This window comes from Heteronotia binoei, chromosome 13, assembly GCF_032191835.1.
Source record: "Heteronotia binoei isolate CCM8104 ecotype False Entrance Well chromosome 13, APGP_CSIRO_Hbin_v1, whole genome shotgun sequence".
Taxonomy (NCBI): Eukaryota; Metazoa; Chordata; class Lepidosauria; order Squamata; family Gekkonidae; genus Heteronotia; species Heteronotia binoei.
In genome coordinates this window covers 25,999,065-26,019,794 of record NC_083235.1, presented here as the reverse complement: position 1 = coordinate 26,019,794, position 20,730 = coordinate 25,999,065, and the positions used below count along the sequence as shown (strand labels likewise).

The following is a 20,730-nucleotide window of genomic DNA, read 5'->3' as shown; positions in this document are numbered from 1 at the left end:
GTGCCTCCTAGGCCAGGTGGCGCCCTAGGTGACTGCCTACTCCCACGCACCAGTCCTGGGGGGGAGAGAAGTTAGCCTTGCCTAGGGTGCCAGACAGTCTAGGCCTAGCCCTGAATGCGTGTTCAGTTTAGAACTGGAACCAGAGACTGGTACCTGTGTAAATGTGGGCTTTGTATAACATGACCGGCTGTATCTGAGTTTAATGTAACATAAGAAGTGCTCGAGAAAAACCAACACCGATTTCCCTCTAGCCTTACGCCGCTCTCACTCGCCTCTTCTCTGCAGGACTGCTGCTGGATTTTGCACAGGCTGCCCCAGACCAGCAACTTTCCCTGCCTCTCTTCCCTCCGCAGCAAGCAGAATCCTCTGAAAACCAGTGTCTGTCTGCCGCAGAAGGAACTTGAAAAGGGGTGGGGCAACTCGCTGCCTCAGGGCAGCTTGTGCAAAATCCAGCAGCAGCCCCGCAGGGAAAAGGAGCAAGGAGACTGAAACAAGGTGAGTGGGGAATCAGTCCACGTGTGCACTGTACATGGATCCTATGTGCATCCGCTTGTAAGGTGCCAATCTCTGCTTGGGAGATACCTGGAAATTTGGGGGTAGAGCGGAGGGAAGATGGATTTTGGAGAGGGATGGGACCTCAGCTGGGCATAATGCCATAGGGTCAGTCTTCTGAAGCAGCTATTTCTCTCCAAGGGAACTGAGCTCTGGCATCAGGACATCAGGTGTAATTCCAGGAGATCTCCAACCTGGAGATTGCAGCAACCAGGAGAGAATCATGGGAAAAAAGAATGGCAGGAATACAAGCCTGAATCATCTGGAGGCTGGCAATCCTATTTAACTCTTAACTTACAAACAGGGCTTTCTGTCTAAGACCAGCTATTTCAAGTAGCTCTAGACTGAAGTAATTCTGCAATAGGATTATGCATTGCTAGGAAGGCATGAGCAGACAGCAATTTAAAAGCGGGAGCAGGTAGAAAAAGCCTGTCCCTTGGGACACTTTCCTAAATGGCAGGATGCATTCTTGCCCCTGATGCATCATTTTTGGGGCTGAGGTCATCACAATGGTTGGTGATGATTATCGACAGCAGTTTTTAAACTACTTCTTAGAGATGTGGTTATTCAGCAAATTGGCAGATTCATTTTGCTCCCCCCTCCCCATTCCTGGCCACAGATGCCCATCCCCAGCTGAGCCCAGTCTCAGTTTTTGCCACAGAGCAGAAACGTGCAGAAGGAACGTGTGTAGCTTTGGATCGTTGCTTGCTTTGGGCCTTTGTCAGTAATGGATTTGGAAATTCCTGGAGATTTTGGAGGTAGAGCCTGAGGGGAGAGGGGTTTGAGGAGGGGAGGGACTTCAGTGGGGTATAATGCCATACAGTCCACCTTCTAGGGTTGCCAACCCCAGTTGGGCAAACTGGAAACTGCAGTGTACTGATTAGCAAACACTAGAAATAAACCACTGCTTTTTTATGTTGCAAATAAATGCTTAAGCAATTTCTTTCATAACGGTGCAATTATATTATTATCATCACAAGCCAAAATTCATTAAATGTCCATAGAAAAATCAAAAAGTTATTTCACACCACTCTTGTATGGTAATACTTTACAGTCATCTGTCTCAGTTCTCCTTTGCTTGAAAGACGTAGATAGTCCCACACTTGTATATGATTCCTCCTATGGGTAGCAGACCGAAGTCTGACAGGTGCGGCGGCTGCACAGGTCCTAGGTTCAGTTCTGTGTTTCGTTCACCTTCCACTGGCCGCTTTCTTTTAGCTTTGGAACCCGTGCTAAAGGGAATTACTCGCACATTACAATACAATGTTACTTTGCAGCTTGCAAAGGTCCCAGGTTCAGTCCCTGGCATCTCCACTAACAAGGGTCTAGGCAAGTAGGCGTGAAAAACCTCAGCTTGAGACCTTGGAGAGCCGCTGCCAGTCTGAGTAGACAATACTGACTTTGATGGACCAAGGGTCTGATTCAGTATAAGGCAGCTTCATATGTTAAGTTTTAATATAAGCTTGGCTGCCACCTGGTGGCAGCATTGTAGTATTGTAATGTGCTTGGTTACCTGGGATGCTTTTAGTGACCAGGCTCTATTCTGAGAGGCAGCAAAATACTTAGCAATACTCCCTCTAATCTGTGGAGTCTTGTGAGCAAAAATTCTATTTCGTGAGCTCCTGGCATTAAAGCTGTGAGCTACTACATAAATTAGTTTGCTCTGGGGCCATTTTTCCTGAGCTAAGACCCAAATGTGTGAGCCGGGCGGTAAAAAACTGTGAGCTTGCTCCCACTAATTCAGCTTAGAGGGAACATTGCTTTGAAGTTAGTGTTTCTCAGATTGCAGGAGCAATAACACCCAGAGAGGAGTAATGGACAGGGTGTTGGACTTGATCTCAAGAGACCAGAAGGTTGGGCCAGAACCAACAGTTTGAAATTAAGTCAAGAGTTTCCGGCTAAGCATTAGGAAGAACTTCCTGACAGTTAGAGCAGTTCCTTAGTGGAACCGGCTTCCTCAGGAGGTGGTGGGCTCTCCTTCTTTAGAGATGACCATCTGACAGCAATATGGATTCTGTGAACTTAGACTAATCATAAAAGGGAGGACAGGAAGCAGAAAGGATCCTGTGAATTTAGGGGAAGGTATTTGTGAGTTTCCTGCATTGTGCAGGGGGTTGGACTAGATAATCCTAGAGGCCTCTTCCAACTCTATGATTCTATGAGAGGAAGGGTGGGAAGGGTTGCATCAGTGCTTCATTCTTGTGGCCCTTTCTTATATGCCCAGGGAAATTGCCACTTAGGGGTCAGGAAGCAATTTCCTCTAGGCCAGTTTGGCCAGGGATTCTGGGTTTCTTTTTTTTTTCTCGACATCTTCTGGTCACTGGAGGTGTGGAGAAGTAGTTACGAATTTCCTGCATTGTGCAGGGGGGTTGGACTAGAAGACCCTGGAAGTCTCTTCCAACTCTATGATTCTATGAAATCTCTACTCAGTCATGGAGTTCAGTGATTAACTATGGGCCAATCACTGTAGGTTTTTCCTTTTCCCCAGGGTTGTTGCGGTGAGAAAGGGGTAAAGCCACATACATCACTTTATACGATGAGAAGGGATGCAAATATTTGAAAATGAATAATGCAAGTTTGTGCAACAGTAAAAAATACCCCACATTGTTACTTTAGTGACAGCATGGATTGAGTTGGCGTATGTCCAACGCAAGCATGTGTACTACATGAACACACTATGCTGCCCTACGCTGAAGTTCTTGGTCCCTCAAAGTCAGTGTTTTCTACTCAGACAGGCAGCAGCTGTCCAGAGTCTCACATCACCTGCCTGGTCCTTTTTAGCTATAGATGCCAGCAGGGCTTTTTTTTTTTTGTAGCAGGAACTCCTTTGCACACCCCGATGTAGCCAATCCTGGAGCTTACGGTAGGCCCTGCGCTAAGAGCCCTGTAAGCTCTTGGAGGATTGGCTACATCAGGAGTGTGTGGCCTAATATGCAAAGGAGCTCCTGCTACAAAGAAAGCCCTGGATGCCAAGGAGTGAACTGGGAGTTCTGCAGATGCTCTCTCACTGAGCCACAGACTGCATGCCTGAACATTTAGAAAGGCCTCCTTCCTACCCTCCTGATTTTGTGTAAGAAAGATTACTCTTCTTGGGGAGGGGGTGGGTTCCCAGGGAGTCCGCCCACCAGATCTTGTACTGAGGAGGCTGCTCTGCCATTGAAGATCTTTGTTGACAAATGTTTGGCAGCCCTCCCCTCCCTTCCCAAAAGACTGCCTCCAAACCCCATCGCTTCCTGGCACCTTACGCCACACTGGACGTTTGGGCTGCCAGCCAGGTGCCTGAGAAATTCTGCAATAATTACTCTAACGAATGGACAATGTGTCCTGACAGAGGGGAAGGAGAGGACCTGCCAGCTAATCTCTGAGCCCCCTCCTTTCCCTCCTCCATGGCCACGTGCCCCCTGCCGGGGCCCGAAGGCCTGGTGCGTGCCAATGGCAGCCAGGGTCAGGGCAGGAAACGGTGAAGGGGGCGGCACAGAGACAGAGGAAAGCCATGTGGGCCAGGGAGGACTGAGGGTGATTGGCAGTGGGAGTCAGTGACTGAAATAGCGTGGGAGACCCCCTGTGGATTACGATCATAGGGGTGGTTAAAGCTGGGGAGAGGAGGAAGGGAAGCTGTTCTTTCTGTTGCGCAGGTTCTGGCTTGCCCACTGCCCTGCTCTCTTGAGAGAAGAAGTATATTTTTGCAATTGTTTCTTTTTTTTCCTGTTCCAGAGTTTGGGACGGTCCGAGAGACACAACCCCTCACCCTCAGCAGACCCTGCCCTGGGTGAAACATCGGGCAGGGAGGAAGACAGAGGGAACGGTGAGCCGCCTGGTAACCAGGGTCTGAGAAAGCTGAGCCACACCAAGTCCATGGTACTGCCAGAGACACGGGGGCCCAAGGTAAGTCATGAGGACTGGGAAGCTGCTGGATTGGGGTGTCCTTCCAGAAAGAGATGAGGGAATGAATGATCGTATGGCAGTGGGTATGGTATGAACATATACATATGAAGCTGCCTTATACTGAATCAGACCCTCAGTCCATCAAAGTCAGTATTGTCTACTCAGACTGGCAACAGCTCTCCAGGGTCTCAAGCTGAGGTTTTTCACACCTCTTTGCCTGGACCCTTTTTTTGAGATGCCAGGGATTGAACCTGGGACCTTCTGCTTCCCAAGCACCACTGAGCCACCGTCCCTCCTGGTATGGCCAGGAGATCCAAAGATTGTCTGGCAGCCTGTAACTCTAGCTCTTTTTGTGGCAAGCTAGATTTATTTGGGGGGCTGATAGAACTGTGACTGACCCAAGGTCACCCATCTGGCTTTGTGTGGAGGAGTGGGGAATTGAACCCGGTTCTCCAGATTTGAGTCTGTCACTCTTAACCACTACACCACATTGGCTCTAGGGTTGTAGTGGCTTACAATCACTTTCCCTTCCTCTCCCCACAACAGACACTCTGTGAGGCAGGTGGGGCTGAGAGAGTTCTGAGAGAACTGTGACTGACCCAAGGTCCCCCAGCTGGCTTCATGTGGAGGAGGAGTGGGGAATCGAACCTGGTTCTCCAGATTAGATTCCACTGTATTTAACCAGTACACCAAACTGGCTCCCCCAGGGATGAGGGAGAGAGAGAGGGGGATGGCCGTAACAGATGACAGAAAGTGGGTCTGGAACAGGAAGAAGGGGAAGATGGCGCTGGCTGTATGAAGTGGTTGGATGCACCAAGTATTGGGGCACATCCCTTTCTTTCTTGGCTCCCTCCCAGGGAAGTCATCGCCGGAACCTTTCCCAGCACAGCTATGCGGCCTGGGTGGTGGATTACCCCCCGCCAGGCACTGCCAATGGCTCCACTTCCAACTTCCCTGAGCTGATGCACGTGAGTAGCAGTCCCTTTTGTCATCTACCCCACAGCAGGGCCAGCCTACGGTACTGCAGAGCACCCAAAGGTCCAGGTTTATGATATTGGATTTATATCCCACCCTATACTCTGAATCTCAGAGTGGCCACAAACTCCTTTACCTCGCCCCTCCCCCACAACAGACACCCTGTGAGGTAAGTGGGGCTGAGAGAGGTCTTACAGCAGCTGACCTTTAAAGGACAACTCCTATGAAAGCTATGGCTGATCCAAGGCCATTCCAGCAGCTGCAAGTGGAGGAGTGGGGAATCAAACCCCATTCTCCCAGATAGTTCAGTTCAGTTTATTATTGCAGTCATTTACCAGAACATGTAAGTCATTTTGAACAACCTTAAAAGTACCTTATAAAAAGTCCCACAAAGAATCTACATATTAAGATTTGATGACTTGAGGGTTATAACAGTTATATATATATATATATATATATATATATATATATATATATATATATATATATATATATATAATTATTATTTAACCCTTTAAACCATTTAAAAAGTCACTTTAAAATTTTTTAAAAGATTTACAGTTTGGCCTATCTGTCTCACTTTTTGCGTTCTTTATAAGCCTGGGAACAAAACCTGGGAACAGATAAGAGTCCGCGCACTTAACCACTACACCAAACTGATGCCAAACCAGTCCAAATCCCCTCCTTTGGCAGGGCTGGAATCTCCCCTCTCCCTTTGTCCTTCATCTGAAGCGTGCTCATCAGGCAGAGGGTGAAGAATAAGCATAGGGGGCAGTAGGGGAAAGGGCAGTTTGCCGTAGGGTGTGGGTCTGAAGGGTTAATGAAGCAGAAGGGGCTGTGGAGGCAGAGCACTGGCTTTGAGAAGAAGAGTGCTGAACGAGGTAGGGAGGTGCCACTTTTCTCCTTGGATATACTCCCCAGCATGTATTGCATCTTCCTCTGTTTCCCCATCTCCTTTTGAGATGTGTATGAGTAAAACTAGACACATGACTGTGAAATTCCCACTAGGGATGGGGTGGCTGTTTGTCATATTGCTCCCCAACATCATGTACGTCTGCAAAATCAGGTTGGGGGATCCAACTCATGTCGCACATTTGCCTTGTTTACATGGTACGTTTTCTCCAGGCCCTCTGCCACTCTATGCCATCAGATGTATGTTCCCTGCTCTATGCTGGGAACACACGTGGACCTGATTTGCATCAGGACCACAACATATGAGAAAGGGCTTGATCCTTCCCCACCCTGCACTGTTATCCTGACGTAAAATGACCCCAAGAGGCTACTATTTACCCCATTAGGAAACTGTGGTGATAGTATGCCATCAGTTCACAGGGTACTCTGCTTCCCCAAGGCCATTTCCAAAAAATAGCATGTGGAAGTGGCTGAAGCCACTGGGGTCTTAGTACAGGGCCTACTGTAAGCTCCAGAAAGATTGGGTACATCAGGGGGTGTGACCTAATATGCAAAGGAGTTCCTGCTACAAAAAAAAGCCCTGGCTTCAGCCCTTTCTCATCTCATACCAAGGCCCCCCTGTGAACTGGGGCCTTCTCACCTAGAATCTGAATTCTCAGCACAAACTAGAAAAACAGAACATGTAGATAAGCCCTCAGGGCTGATGCACCCCCTCTTCAGATTGTTGGCTCCTTTTTTCCTGTACATCCAAAGCAAACTTTCTACCTTTCTGGTGAGTGAGTCACTCCTGGGAATGAGCTTTGCAAGCGAGCTTTGGCAAGCAAACGTTGGGGGTAATAAAGTTCTCCGGAGAGCAAGAGTCTGATATATGCCGAGAGAGGCCAGAGGACTGACTCACGGCTCCCGTGGATTTTCTTTTTCTTGGCAGCAGATGGTGGAGAAAGCCGGACATCTGAACAAAACCAAGATTGCTGAAGGAGGCCGGAAACTCAGGTACCCGACTTGAGGAGAGGCATCTGGCTCACCAGCCCCTTTGGCAGCATCTGGGATGCTTTCGGTTCTCTGGCCTTCCATGCTAACCTGGCTGGCGCCTCGATTCTGGCTGCTGCAGCATTTCACAGCTGAAGGGATTTTGACAAGCAATGTCCTGGCTGCGAATGGACAAAAGAGTTAGGAAGAGGGTGTTAGTGGATAATGGGGCCTTTCTCGACAGGACAGGAATGGACCAGTCAAGCTTCAAAGAAAGCAAGCGGAGTTGAGGTTGGGTCCTGTGCATATGAGAGAGAGAGAGGCGGTGCGAGGAGAGGAAGAATTATTGGGGAGCTGGGAGTAGGGTGGGTCCAACTGATCTTTCTTAGTTAATCCTGTTGTGAAACACAGAAGATATATGGATGCATTTAGTAGACACCTCATGTGTGAGTGGTTGAGGATGAGTCTGCAGACGCCCCACACTTTCTATGCCATTCTAAACAGGGTAGATCCATGTGGGCAGCTGTGTTGGTCTGGAGCAGTAGAACAATGTAGAAGTCCAGTAGCACCTTTAACCTCAACTTGCTGACATTACAACAGACTCTTATTTATAGCCCTTCACACTCAGGATACCTAATGACATAGTCAGCAGTCTGCTATTCTGGCATTTATTGCCTTTGCTGTTGTTTCTGCCCAGTCAACACAAACTAGCAATCACCAGACACCCCCCCCCCCCCCCAACTTGTGATTCTTTTAATCTGCGAAAAAACATTTCCATGATTTTGCATACTGATTCACTCCCCACTCTCTCTAGGACCGCTTTCCATTCCATCTTATTATCTGATGAAGTGTGCTTCTAGCACACGAAAGCTTGCATTCTGAATAAAACTTTGTTGGTGTTAAAGATGCTACTGGACTCCTACTTTGTAGGGAATCGGATAAACGTATGGAGCAGAGGTCCATCAGTGGCTATTAGCCCTAGCATATTGATGGAACTCTGTCTGGGGCAGTGATGCTCTGTATTCTTGGTGCTTGGGTGGGCACAGTGGGAGGGCTTCTAGTGTCCTGGTCTCACTGATGGACCTTCTGATGGCACCTGAATATTTTGGCCACTGTGTGACACAGAGTGTTGGACTGGATGGGCCATTGGCCTGATCCAACATGGCTTCTCTTACGTTCTTATGAACAGGGTTACTCCTTCAAAGTCCTTTGAAGTCACTAAGATTAGAAGGGTGAAACTGTGCTTGGGACTGCACTGGTAGCCTAAGATCTTGGGGTCACGGGATATTTACAGAATACAGGAGACAAAACTGCTGAGTCTTGATTGACTTCTATATCCGCCATCAGTCAACCATTTTAAAACCCAGAAGGGAGCCACGACCTGAAGTAGTCTCTAGGGACAACACCGCTGTCATGAGAAAAACTGGCATTTCCCCATGTGTAAGGTGATAGGGAAGGAAGTGCAGAAAGCTTTTTCTACAGTGGCCATTCTTGCAGGGCCTACTCAGCAATGGCCCCAATGGTTTTTTGTTGTGGGAAAGTTGGAGAGACATGTATATCACTGTTTTTTCCCCAACAAGGTAATAAAATGCTAGCCATCCAGCACCGAATTGGCAAACACACCTATTAGAACATTTATTTTAGGATTTTTTTGGGGGGGGGGTGCATGGAATATATACACTGTAGGTTTCTTCCTGAATTCTCCCCCTGCTTCTGCTTTTCTTATGACCCTCCAGAAAGAGCTGGACATCCTCATGGCTGGTGCTGGCTGGGAACAGCCTGATGTTCTACAAGGACCCCAAAGTTGCAACTGAATGGGTGAGTGGAGTGATTTGGCAGATGGAAGGAAAAGGATGTAAGCACTGATTGCACACAGCATCAGAAGGCACTCTTGTTCTCCCTCCCCGCTGGTCTCAGGGACACAGCAAGCTTGGCGTAGCATCCGGGAAGGTTAAAAGAAACCTGCTGTTTCATCCCTGCAGACTCCAGCAAGCAGCCGACCTGAAAGCAGCGTGGATTTGCGTGGTGCTCGCATCGAGTGGGCTAAGGACCTTTCCAGCAAGCGGAACGTTATCCATGTAAGCACGTGAATGCTCAGGGAATGGGTTCTGACCTGCCCAGCCTAGGGCACGTGAGGACCAGAAGTCATATTGCTGATAACTAGACGCTCCCCCATCATGGACTGATTTGTTATTCCCACACTAGGCCACCAAGTTATCTTTTAGTGGCTCCATATTGGACTTTTGGAGGGTCCTCAAATAGGAGCTTCTGTTTGTGCAATCAGTGACATATGGGAAGAACAGTTTCCAAGCACGTGGAAGGGGCTGTTGCTCAGTGGCAGAGCATCTGTTTGGCATGCAGAATTTCCCAGGTTTCATCCCCAGCATCTCCAATGAAAAGGACCAGGCAATAGGTGATGTGAAAGACCTCTGCCTGAGCCCCTGGAGAGCTGCTGCCAGTCTGAGTAGACAGTCCTGACCTTGATGGACCAGTAGTCTGATTCCGTGTAAGACAGCTTCATATGTATAGATGTTGCTTGGTTTTCCTGGGAAGTGGGCCTTAGGAATCCCTTCCCAATAGACTCTGTTCAAATGCAGCCACCAGTTTCTAAGAGTGAAAGCCATCTTCTTAACTGGCCTTGTGTTTTCTTACACAATTTCCCCTTCAATGATCAAATCGTGCCTTCAAGAAAGAAATAATAGTGGATGTGGGGGAACATCATCTACCCTGACGTAGCTATTCCTTTTTTCTTCTATCCACAGTTCCGCACGGTGACTGGCAATGAATATCTCTTGCAATCAGACAGTGAAGTTATCAGCCAAGATTGGTATCAAGCTATCAAAGGAGTTATCCGTAGGCTGGTGAGTGGAGGCTGCTAATGAGAAGGAGCTGCTAAGAAACTGTCTTATTCTTTCCAGGCTGGGAGATCACATGGGCTCAACTAAGCAACTCTCTCAACCTGGAGAGTCTGGGTTAGCCCGATCTCGATCTCGTCACATCTCAAAAGCTAAGCAAGCAGGAGGGGTAGGGCCGAATCATTGTAGGAGCTTCCTGGGCTGTGACATGCTAATGGAGGAGCTTTCCGGAGGGGATTCTTTTGTATACAGATTGGCTGTTGAAATACTAATCTTATCTGTAGTGCTGTTGTAAGCTGTAGAGCATTTTGGGTTTTTCAGAACTGGAAGCCATGCCCTATTTATTTTCCAGTCCTGAAAAACACAGAATGCCCCACAGCTTGCAACAGCTCTACAGATAAGATTAGTATTTCAATAGCCAATCCATATACAAAAGAACCCCCTGAGGAAAGCTCCCCCATTAGCATGTCACAGCCCAGGAAGCTCCTATGCGAAGGTCCCAGGTTTAATCCCCAGCGTCTCCAACTACAAGGATCAGGCAGTGGGTAATGCAAACAACTTTGGTCTGGGGCTCTGGTGAGCTGCTGCTGGTCAGAGGAGATAGTACAGGACTAGGGGTGGACATTGAAATGAATGGGCTTAGACTGGAGTCTCCTTAGGATTGCACTGTTAATCACTACACCAAACTGAAAGGAAGGAAGGAGAATAGATGGGTGAGGGAGGTGGAAAGAAAGCAACTTTGAATGCATTCTTCAAACCTCTGGCTGGCTTGGCTTGGAGAAGTGATTTAAAGAGAGAAGTGCCTTCTCCAAGCTGGCCAACAGGGCTGTGGGGGCTTCAGGAGCCACACAATAAGGGTGAGCCACATGTGGTTCCTGAGTCACTGTTTGGCTACCCCCAGTACAGACCAATGGTTTGACTTGGTAGAATGCATAGTTAGGTTTATGGGTCAAGGAGGAATTAGAATATAAGTGTTTGGCCAGCTGGTGCCGTCTTAACTGAGGACTCTGAACCACAGAAATGGCACATTGTACAGTTGGAATACGAGATGAGTACGAAACCCAAAATTAAGAATACAAAATGAAGCATGTTTGGTGGTGGAAAGTGTTAAGTTACAGGTGGCTTATGGTGGCCCCTCAGGATTTGCAAAGCAAGAGACAAACCGTTGCCTGACTCCCCTTAGCAACTTCCTTGGTGGTCTCCCATCAAAGTACTAACCAAGTACTAAGCCAACCCTACTTAGCTTCTGAGAGCTGACCACTTGGAGCTAGCCTGGACCATCCAGGGTCAGAGTCACGTTTACAAGAACCAGTTTTGTCCCCTCATCTTTCCAGTCTTAGGGCGATTTCCCACACAGCTTACCGAGGAGCGAAGTCCCTCCTCACCGCGCAGCATCTGCTGGGATTTCCCACCAACTGCTCCGCGGAATCAGGAAGTGCCGGACCTTTTGCGTCTCAAATGGAAATCGCTGAAACCCTAGTTTACGTTAGCAACGCGAAAGGTCCGGCACTTTCTGATTCCGTGGAGCAGTTGGTGGGAAATCTCAGCAGACGCTGCGCAGTGAGGAGGGACTTCGCTCCTCGGTAAGCTGTGTGGGAAATCGCCCTTAGCCTACTTGCCTTTCACTCTCCAGGACGAAGAGAATCCCCTGGATGAGCCTCTTCTGTATTCCCTCTGCCGGACAGGCAGCGCAGACCTTGTGGACCTCAGCTATGACGAGGAAGACGAATTGGGATGCCTAAAGAGTGAGACCTCGGCAGGTATGGGCTAAGCCCAGGACTCTTTTTTTAGCATGAACTCCTTTGCATATTAGGCTGTACCCCCCTGATGTAGCCAATCCTGCAAAAGCTTACAGGGCCTATATTACAGGGCCTAGTGTAAGCTCCAGGAGGATTGGCTACATCAGTGGGGTGTGACCTAATATGCAAAGGATTCCTGCTACAACAAAAGCCCTAGCTAAGCCGATCAGGAGTGGAGGGGGGGATGGAGAATCCTACAAAGTTGCTGCAATTGCGGCTTCCATTGCATGAGTGAAGGAGGGGGGATTGGGTAAAAAACAACAACAACCCAGCCTCATTGCAGTTGGGGATGGAAAGTGGAGTTGGAGCCACAAAGGCTTTGATTGACCAGTGGACTGACTTGGCATAACGCAGCTTCGGAGGATTTGTGTCTCACAGCAACCTCAGCTCCCCCTCTTCCTTCTTAGCACCTTCAAGTCCTGACAGAGTCTACAAAAAACGGGTCAAGAGCAAACTGAGACGGTTCATTGCCAAGCGGCCAACACTGCGGAGTCTGCAAGAGAAAGGACTGATTCGAGGTGAGTTTCCAGGGCCTCAGCCTCTGGTGGCAACCAGCATAGGACGTGTGCAGAGGATGCATTTTGTGCAGAGGATGCCTTTTCTGAAAGGGTCCTATCACACTGCTGTTGCCCAGGACACGTGAGCTGAGTCTATTGTGTGCTGACTGGATTAACCCTTGTTACTTAATGCATCCAGTGAGACCCTGGAAAAGTCAAACTGTGCCCCCATGAAAAGTGGGACCACCCCTGATGCAACAGATCTCTGTGTCAATCCCAGGTTCAGTCCCCAGCATTGCCGGTTGAAAGGATCAGGCAGTAGGTGATATGAAAGCCCCCTGCCTTAGGCCCTGAAGAAGCCCTGTCAGTTAAAGCTGACAGTACACCCCTGATGTAGCCGATCCTCCTGGAGCTTACAGTAGGCCCTGTAAGAAGACCCCTGTAAGCTCTTGGAGGATTGGCTACATCAGGGTGTGTGGCCTAATATGCAAAGGAGTTCCTGCTACAAAAAAATGCCTTGGGTTTAGCCCAACGGTTTTTTTTTTTGGCCACTGTGTGACACAGAGTGTTGGACTGGATGGGCCATTGGCCTGATCCAGCATGGCTTCTCTTATGTTCTTAATACTGATTTTTGCTGCTTCCACACGGGGTTGGAACCAGGCATGAGTGGAACCATGCATGAGGAGAGTATTTGCCTGCTCTGCCCCATCCCTGTACTTCTTGCTGCTGCTCTGACCTCTTCCTCTCTGTTTGCAGAAGTGCAAACATGTCAACAATCTTGTTAAGTTCCCCCTGTGGCCTGGCTCTTCTTCCTTAACACTTGATCCTTGTGTGTTACCTGTTAAATTTAATAAATCCTTATGAAGCAGAAAGGGAGGGAGAAGAATGGTGCTTACTACCTCCATTTTGAAGGCAGAGCTTAGCTCCACCCCCTCCTTGGTTATGGACGCTTGCTCACAGCTGACTTGCCCATTTCCTTTTGAGCTGGATCAAAGAGGTCTGGCTTCTTGCTCTGGCTCAAAGGGGAAAGTGCCAGGAGTCAAAAACTTCATGTTGAGATTAAGCACAATGTTGTGTGGAAGCCATGGCTACCTCCACTCCTACCCCCTGACAAAAGCCTCACTGGAGGTATGGAGTGCCTAGGGTGCTGGCCACCTGGGGGCACTGAGTTGGGTGCCCTCCATATGACTTGGTGACGTTATTAGTGCAGGGAGGGGGCAGGGCACCAGACGTTAGCCTTGCCTAGGGTGGCAGACAGTCTAGGGCCAGCCCTGGGTATGGAAGGAAAGTGGAACAAAAAGCTCTATGCGGAAAGTGCCTTTTATAGATCAGCAGGGTGACTTGGAATAAAGGAGCTCCAAGGAATTGTCAAGTTAAACTTGTTTGAGGAAGGGACTCCGTAGCAGAGCATCCGTTTTGTACAGAGAAGATCTGAGGTTTGATCTCTGGCATCTCAAGTTAAAAGGATCAGAGAACAGGTAATGAGAAAGCACTCCGGCTGAGACCCTGGATAGCCACTGCCAGTCAGAGTAGACAGGACTGACATGAATAGGCCAGTGGTCTGATTTACTATAATACATGTATTCAGTTTGGTGTAGTGGTTCAGTGTGTGGACTCTTATCTGGGAGAACCGGATTCCCCACTCCTCCACTTGCACCTGCTGGAATGACCTTGGGTTAGCCATAGCTCTCGCAGAGTTGTCCTTGAAAGGGCAGCTGCTGTGAGAGATCTCTCAGCCCCACCCACATCACAGGGTGTGTGTTGTGGGGGAAGAAGATAAAGGAGATTGAGACACTGATTCAGAGAGAAGAGCGGGGTATAAATCTGCAGTCGTCATCTTATTTATTTATTTAATATTTTATTTAATAGGCTTATATTTCGCCTTTTCCCGTAAACGGGCTCAAGGCGGATCACAACATATAAAAATAACAATAAAAACCTACATATCAAAGTTAAAACATCAATTTAAAATTAACAGTAAAAAGAATAAATAAAACACTCCACCGGCGGACAGGGCACAGCATATCAGTAACCAGTTGTAGGCCCACCTTAAATGATGGTAATGACAATAAGATAGCACTGTAATAAAGCATGTTGTCACCACAAGGAAGGCCAAATGATGGAATAATAGGATGCCCACTGCCTCAGCCATAGGCCCGGCGGAACAGCTCTGTCTTGTAGGCCCTACAAAATGGTAGTAATTCAGGTAGGGCCTGGATCTCCACAGGGAGCTGATTCCACCAGGCAGGGGCCAGGGCTGAAAAGGCCCTGGCCCTGGTTGAGGCAAGTCGGACATCCTTAGGGCCAAGGGTGGTCAGGAGGTGTTGCGTAGCCGATCACAACGACCTCTGGGGTGTTTATGGGGAAAGGTGGTCCTCAGGTATGTTGGTCCTAGACCTCATAAGGCTTTAAATGTCAGTACCAAAACCTTGAAGTGGATCTGGTACTCAATAGGTAGCCAGTGCAGTTGGCGCAGCACTGGCTGAATGCTTGCCCGTAAAGGCATGCAGTTAACAGCCGTATTGCCGCATTCTGCACTAGCTGAAGTTTCCAGATCAGCTGCAAGGGTAAGCCTGAGTAGAGCATGTTGCAGTAATCCAACCTGAAAGTGACCGTTGCATGGATCACAGTTCTTCTTCTGTAGACACCCAATGTGTAGTGCCCCTAACAAATAATATACTCCACACCCCAGTACCCACAGCAATTTTGGATCCGACTTTAGAATGGTATATCGCTTTCTGTTTGACAGTATGTGTGCATATTCAGATATCCATGTAATAACCTGCGCAGACCTTGTAAAAAGTGCAGCTTCCCTAGGAAGTGAAATGGACTTGTCCAGAGTTGCTAAGACATCCCCTGTTTTCTGCAGCTTATTTGCAATTCCCTTTGTATCCCCCAGCGGCCCCATGATGCAGAGTGGTAAAGCAGCAGTACTGCAGTACTATGGTCTGAACTCTCTGCTCACGACCTGAGTTCAATTCCGGCGGAAGCTGGATTCAGGTAGCTGGTACAAGGTTGACTCAGCCTTCCATCCTTCCGAGGTCGGTAAAATGAGTACTCAGCTTGCTGGGAAGAAAGTGTAAAAGACTGGGGAAGGCAATGGCAAACCACCCCATAAAAAAGTCTGCCGTGAAAACGTTGTGAAAGCAATGTCACCCCAGAGTCAGAAACGACTGGTGCTTGCACAGGAGACCTTTCCTTTCCTTGTATCCTCCAAATCTGTAATCATAACCCCTTGCTTGCTTTGGCATGAAGCATCTAATGTGGCTCAGAACATTTCAATACACAGAACTGGCTTAATCCAGTTTCCCCCCCTCCCTCTGCCCCTTGAGTGTGTGAGTGGCTGATGGGTCTGGTGAGGTAGTCCAGGGCTGTAATCAAAGCTGCCTTTAGCTGTATCGCCCCCTGCAGGTCCACCAAGTGCACAGCAGTGCTTCTCGTATTATGTCATCCTACCCCGCCTTGCTGATCCCCTGTCCTTTTTATCCTTAGACCAGGTCTTCGGCTGCCGTCTGGAAGCCCTGTGCCATCGGGAAGGGGGCACAGTGCCACGCTTTGTTCAACAGTGTGTGGAGGCTGTCGAGCAAAGAGGTAAGGGAGCCTTTACCTCAAGCCCCGTTTGGGCTGCTATGTTTTCCCCAGCCCTGACAGTACACTCCTGTGTGCATCCAATTACAAAAGGTTTGTAGAATTCATAATGGCCTCTCTCCCTCCCTTCCAGGTCTAGATGTGGATGGTATCTACAGAGTCAGTGGGAACCTGGCCATTATTCAGAAGCTAAGATTCATAGTTGATCGTGGTGAGTGTTTACAGTAATGTCTGGGTAAAAGGTAAAGGTGGTCCCCTGTGCAAGCACTAGTCGTTTCTGACTGTGGGGTGAGTGGGAGTAAAAGCAGGGAAGAAAGTTTAAGGGGAAGGAGGTACGGAGCCTCCCAGCCATCTCTTCCCCTACAGTGCTTTGCTTTGGGGAAGGACAGATTTGAAGAGCAGCAGGGGCCAGTTTGACATCATCTCCCATTATATTCATTTCAAATGTACTCTTTTGAGTCCTGATTAAGCTTTGAAAATACTGGCCTGCATGTTTTTTGCATGGTTGACTGAACTGAGGGAACAGCTGTCAGTGGAAGGCACTTACTGCCTAGTGACCATGCCATCAGCAACACCTATCCTCCACCCAATCTCCAGGCCATTTTGCCTTTGTGATTTCTTTAAAAATGCAAACCAACATTTGATTTGCTGATACTTATGAGTGTAAGGCAAGTTCTGAAGCCAAGATTGCACTGTGTGTGAAGGACGCACTACGTCCACTGTTAAAATGCTACATCTGCCTTTCCTTTTCTAACATGGCCCTCTGTAACTATTACGTTGCCTTGCAGAGCGAGCGGTGACATCGGATGGTCGCTATGTTTTTCCAGAGCACCGGAGCCAAGGTAACATTGTGTGCATCTTGGTACCTTTGTGTCTATATGATAGATCCTGGCAGCTACACTGGTCCCTTAGAGCAAGTAAGACAGTCAAGAACATCTAGCCGACACTTTTGGAGCAGCTATGTAGTGTGCAAACTTTTGAGTTCCTTCTGGCTGAATGCTCAAAAGAACAAAATACTTGGATACTTGGCTGTTTCTGTGCCAGGACCTCACATAATTATCCTAAGCTTGGGGTCTTCTTTAACCTGAGATGAAGAGGGAACTTTGGATTATGTTACAAATAGGGGAGATTTCTGCAATTAAGTAATGCACGAAACATTTCTATTGTCTTTAGAAATATATATAAAAATAGATTAAGGCATGTTGTCTTTTTAAAGCATTCTTTGGACCTCAGATATTTTTTGCAGGAGAAGGAAGAGGTGGGGCATAGGAGCCTTTGAAATGGGTTCACTATGTCTGGGGCAGGGATGCTCTATATTCTTGGTGCTTGGGGGGCAACAGTGGGAGGGCTTCTGGAGTTCTTGCCCTGCTGGTGGGCCTCCTGATGGCACCTAAGTTTTGGCCACTGTGTGACACAGAGCGTTGGACTAGGTGAGCCACAGGCCTGATCCAACATGGTTTCTCTTATGCTCTTATGTTCATAATTTTTTTTAATGAACCTTGGCATCTGGGATGCAATTCTGCATTAGCAGCAAGTGAGAATGGAACCCAGAAGGCGATAGCTACTATCCAGTGCTTTAGTCTGGGTTTGATCTGTTCTGTGTGGCACAGGTGCTGAGCTCAGGGGCCTGCTGCCACCCCTCAGGTACCACACTGACTCTGCTGTTTACCCCCACCAGAAGATAAGTTGCGCCTTTCCGACCCTCAGTGGGATGATGTGCATGTAATAACTGGGGCCCTCAAGCTTTTCTTCCGGGAGCTGCCTGAACCTCTAATACCATACAGCCTTTTTGATGAATTCATAGCTGCCGCCAGTAAGTGCCTTTCCCGTTCCTGTTCCTTTGTCACAACCAGCGTGCGCAATATGGGGCTTAGTGCTGAGTCAGGGTTGAACATCGTTGTATCCAGTATCAGAGCTCAGCTCAGGAAAAAAAACATGCTAGTGGGATATAAGTGAACTTGTATTCATATTCCCTGTCGGAGAAAGCGATCTCTCCAAATTCCCTTTGCAGGGCTTTTTTTTTTATAGCAGGAACTCCTTTGCATATTAGATCACACACCCCTGATGTAGACAATCTTCCAAGAGCTTATAGGGCTCTTAGTACAGGGCCTTCTGTAAGCTTTGGAGGACTGGGTACATCATGGGTGTGTGGCCTAATATGCAAAGGAGTTCCTGCTACAAAAGAAGCCCTGCCTCTTAGCACCTTTCCAGACACTACCAAATTCTAGTGCAGAATAAGGTCCAGAATAGGAAAAGGGCCATAGCTGAGTAGAAGAGTATCTGCTTGGTATGCAGAAGGTCCCAGGATTATTTCTGGAATCTCCAGTTAAAGAATCTTAAATAGCAGGTGCCAGGAAAAATCTTTATCACTCTTGAGGGAAGCTAGCCGACCTTGAATTTTGTGAAGCTGCATGGCTGTGAGATGGTGTTAATTGGGATCCTGAAAAAGATGATTTTTTTTGGCATGAGTGTGAATAATTAGACCAATAGAATTGCTCTTAAGTGGAATAAGACTGCCTGCTGGGCTACACTCTGAAACACGCTAGCACATCCAGAAATCACATTGTATATTTCAGGAGGCTTCAGTACATCAGATTATATTCACTTTGGGAATATTGCCAGCAAAATACCTTGGAGGAAGATTTTCTGCTACATTTCAAGGACATTGTTTATTAACTGAGCCTTTTAGTCTTTTGATACTCGTTGTTTGTTATGTTGATATTGTATATTATTTGCATCAGGCCTTGGATTCAGTGGGAGCTCACAGGAGCACAGCTCCTGAACCTTTCTGAGAGTTCCACCTCCTCCTGCTGAGAGTTCCACCTCCTTGTCCATTGACTAGTATGTGCAGCTGCATAACAATCCCTGGATGAGCTCCACCACCTATTTTTCTACAAAATGACCCCTGATTTGCATGATCTTGTAGCGATATTTGAACACAGTTTCTTTGTAGTTGTTTCTTAGGTACTTCACTACTGTGTTCCCCTTCCATTTCATTTGACTGATTCAGTATAAGGCAGCATCAGGTATACAGGACAGATAATGTGTTTTGCATATGTCATTTGCCTCTGTTAGAAAACATAAGGTTTTTCTAGCCCAACTGTTCTGGAGGGGCCACAGCCAGATCTTGTACATGGATGCGGCACCAGGGTGTAAGGTCAGGGTGAAGATAGATGTTAGAAGCAATAAGGTGCAGTTTGAAAGCTCTCACCAGTACAGATATACCATTTTCTGACTCAGGGCAGTTTTTGATGCTGAAAGTCTGATTCTGCAACATGGAAACACCATCTAAGGAGGGCCCCTACTGGACAGTGACCATATTATCATTCACACACTTATCTTAATCCCTGCAGCTGTTTTGCAACTTGTTTTGAAATGGTTGCTGTTTTTTTAAAAAACAAAGCTAAAAATGAATGTATGTTTAAACATATATACAGTACTTAAAATGCATTTCTTAAAAAGATCCAGAGAAGGAAAGAAGTACTTTCTTTGGTCTCTTCTGAATCTGTTGCCCATAAACATGCTCCTGCCCGCCCCCCCCCCCTTGCAACTGAAGAATGGCCTGTTACGTTTCCCCCCATGCAGAGTTGTCTGATCCTGAGGAAAAAGTCTCCAAGCTGGCAGGGCTGGTCCAGAGCCTCCCCCAAGCCAACCGGGACACCCTCCATTATTTACTGGAGCATCTCCGCAAGTAAGGGGTTAATCCTACCATTCCGTGTTCCCTGCTTTCTTACCCGTTTCCTGTCACTGGTATTTGCTAGGCTTGTTGCTAATATTATGGCTGACCCATCAAAGTGTATTCCTCTGATAAGTCTGTTTCCAGCTGTCTAGTTCTGGCAATCGCATTTGCTTTGCAAGTGTATTCTAAGTTCTGCAAAAACTGAAAATAGTAGCATTTGGCAGCTGGAACTGCATGACACATTGCCAGGGGGGGCACATATTCAAATTCACAGCGTTGAAATGTCAAAATACGTATTTCTAGGCTGTAGATAGATGGAAATGTTAAGGTTTCAAGATGTGCAGAGATAAATCCGCAATTTTAAGCATGTGCAGAGTGCCCTTCCCACATCCTCAGGGATCCCCAGCACTTAAAGATAAAATCCAGATTTTATTTATTTTTCTATATAGTCATAGCCCACTTTTTCCTCCCCAAAGGGGATCCACAGCAGCTTACAATGTTGTTCTTCCTGCCTCCATTTTATCCTTATGTTAACAACCCTGGCAGGTTGATTGAGCTGAGAGGACGTGAGTGGCTCAAGATCACTAAGCAAATGTCTGTAGCAGACCAGGGATCCACAGCTAGGATCTCAGGATACTAGTCCCACACTGTGACTGGTACACCCATGCTGGCAGAAGATCTTTGCACAAGCGGGGCCAAAACTTGTCGGGAGGGTGCATCCCTTCTCCCCCTTTGCTTCCTTCTCTAACAAACTCCCTCCTTACTTCCCCCTCCCTTTCTACTTCTTTCTTTGTTTCTCCCCCTTCTCAGACTATCCCCCTTATCTGACCACCAAACCCCTTTCTTTCCCCCCATCCCTTCTCTCAATCTACTCCTCCTCTTCTGTCAACCCTACCCCCTTCCTATCTCTCCCCCTCTTACTCCCCTTCCCTTATCTGACAACCTAAACTCCTCTCTCTTTTGTCCCCCCACCCTTTTCCCATCAATCTCCTCCCATCCTTCTCTGTCAACATACCTTG

At 47.7% G+C, this 20,730-nt stretch overlaps 1 protein-coding gene across 2 annotated transcripts in view; it reads left to right on the top strand.

The window, feature by feature from the left end:
- Nucleotides 1–20,730, top strand: part of ARHGAP9 (Rho GTPase activating protein 9) — a 37,433-nt gene that overhangs the window by 13,451 nt on the left and 3,252 nt on the right. Inside the window, exons 3-15 of one of the 2 annotated variants that reach the window (XM_060253312.1) lie at nt 4,267–4,437; nt 5,295–5,405; nt 7,256–7,317; nt 9,030–9,111; nt 9,276–9,371; nt 10,056–10,154; nt 11,782–11,908; nt 12,355–12,465; nt 15,937–16,035; nt 16,166–16,243; nt 16,821–16,874; nt 17,711–17,845; nt 19,618–19,723. In XM_060253312.1, the coding sequence (XP_060109295.1) occupies nt 4,267–4,437; nt 5,295–5,405; nt 7,256–7,317; nt 9,030–9,111; nt 9,276–9,371; nt 10,056–10,154; nt 11,782–11,908; nt 12,355–12,465; nt 15,937–16,035; nt 16,166–16,243; nt 16,821–16,874; nt 17,711–17,845; nt 19,618–19,723 (1,331 nt within the window). Of the gene's footprint in view, nt 1–4,266; nt 4,438–5,294; nt 5,406–7,252; nt 7,318–9,029; nt 9,112–9,275; nt 9,372–10,055; nt 10,155–11,781; nt 11,909–12,354; nt 12,466–15,936; nt 16,036–16,165; nt 16,244–16,820; nt 16,875–17,710; nt 17,846–19,617; nt 19,724–20,730 lie in introns of those variants that run through there. The other variant, XM_060253311.1, reaches the window with a different exon arrangement.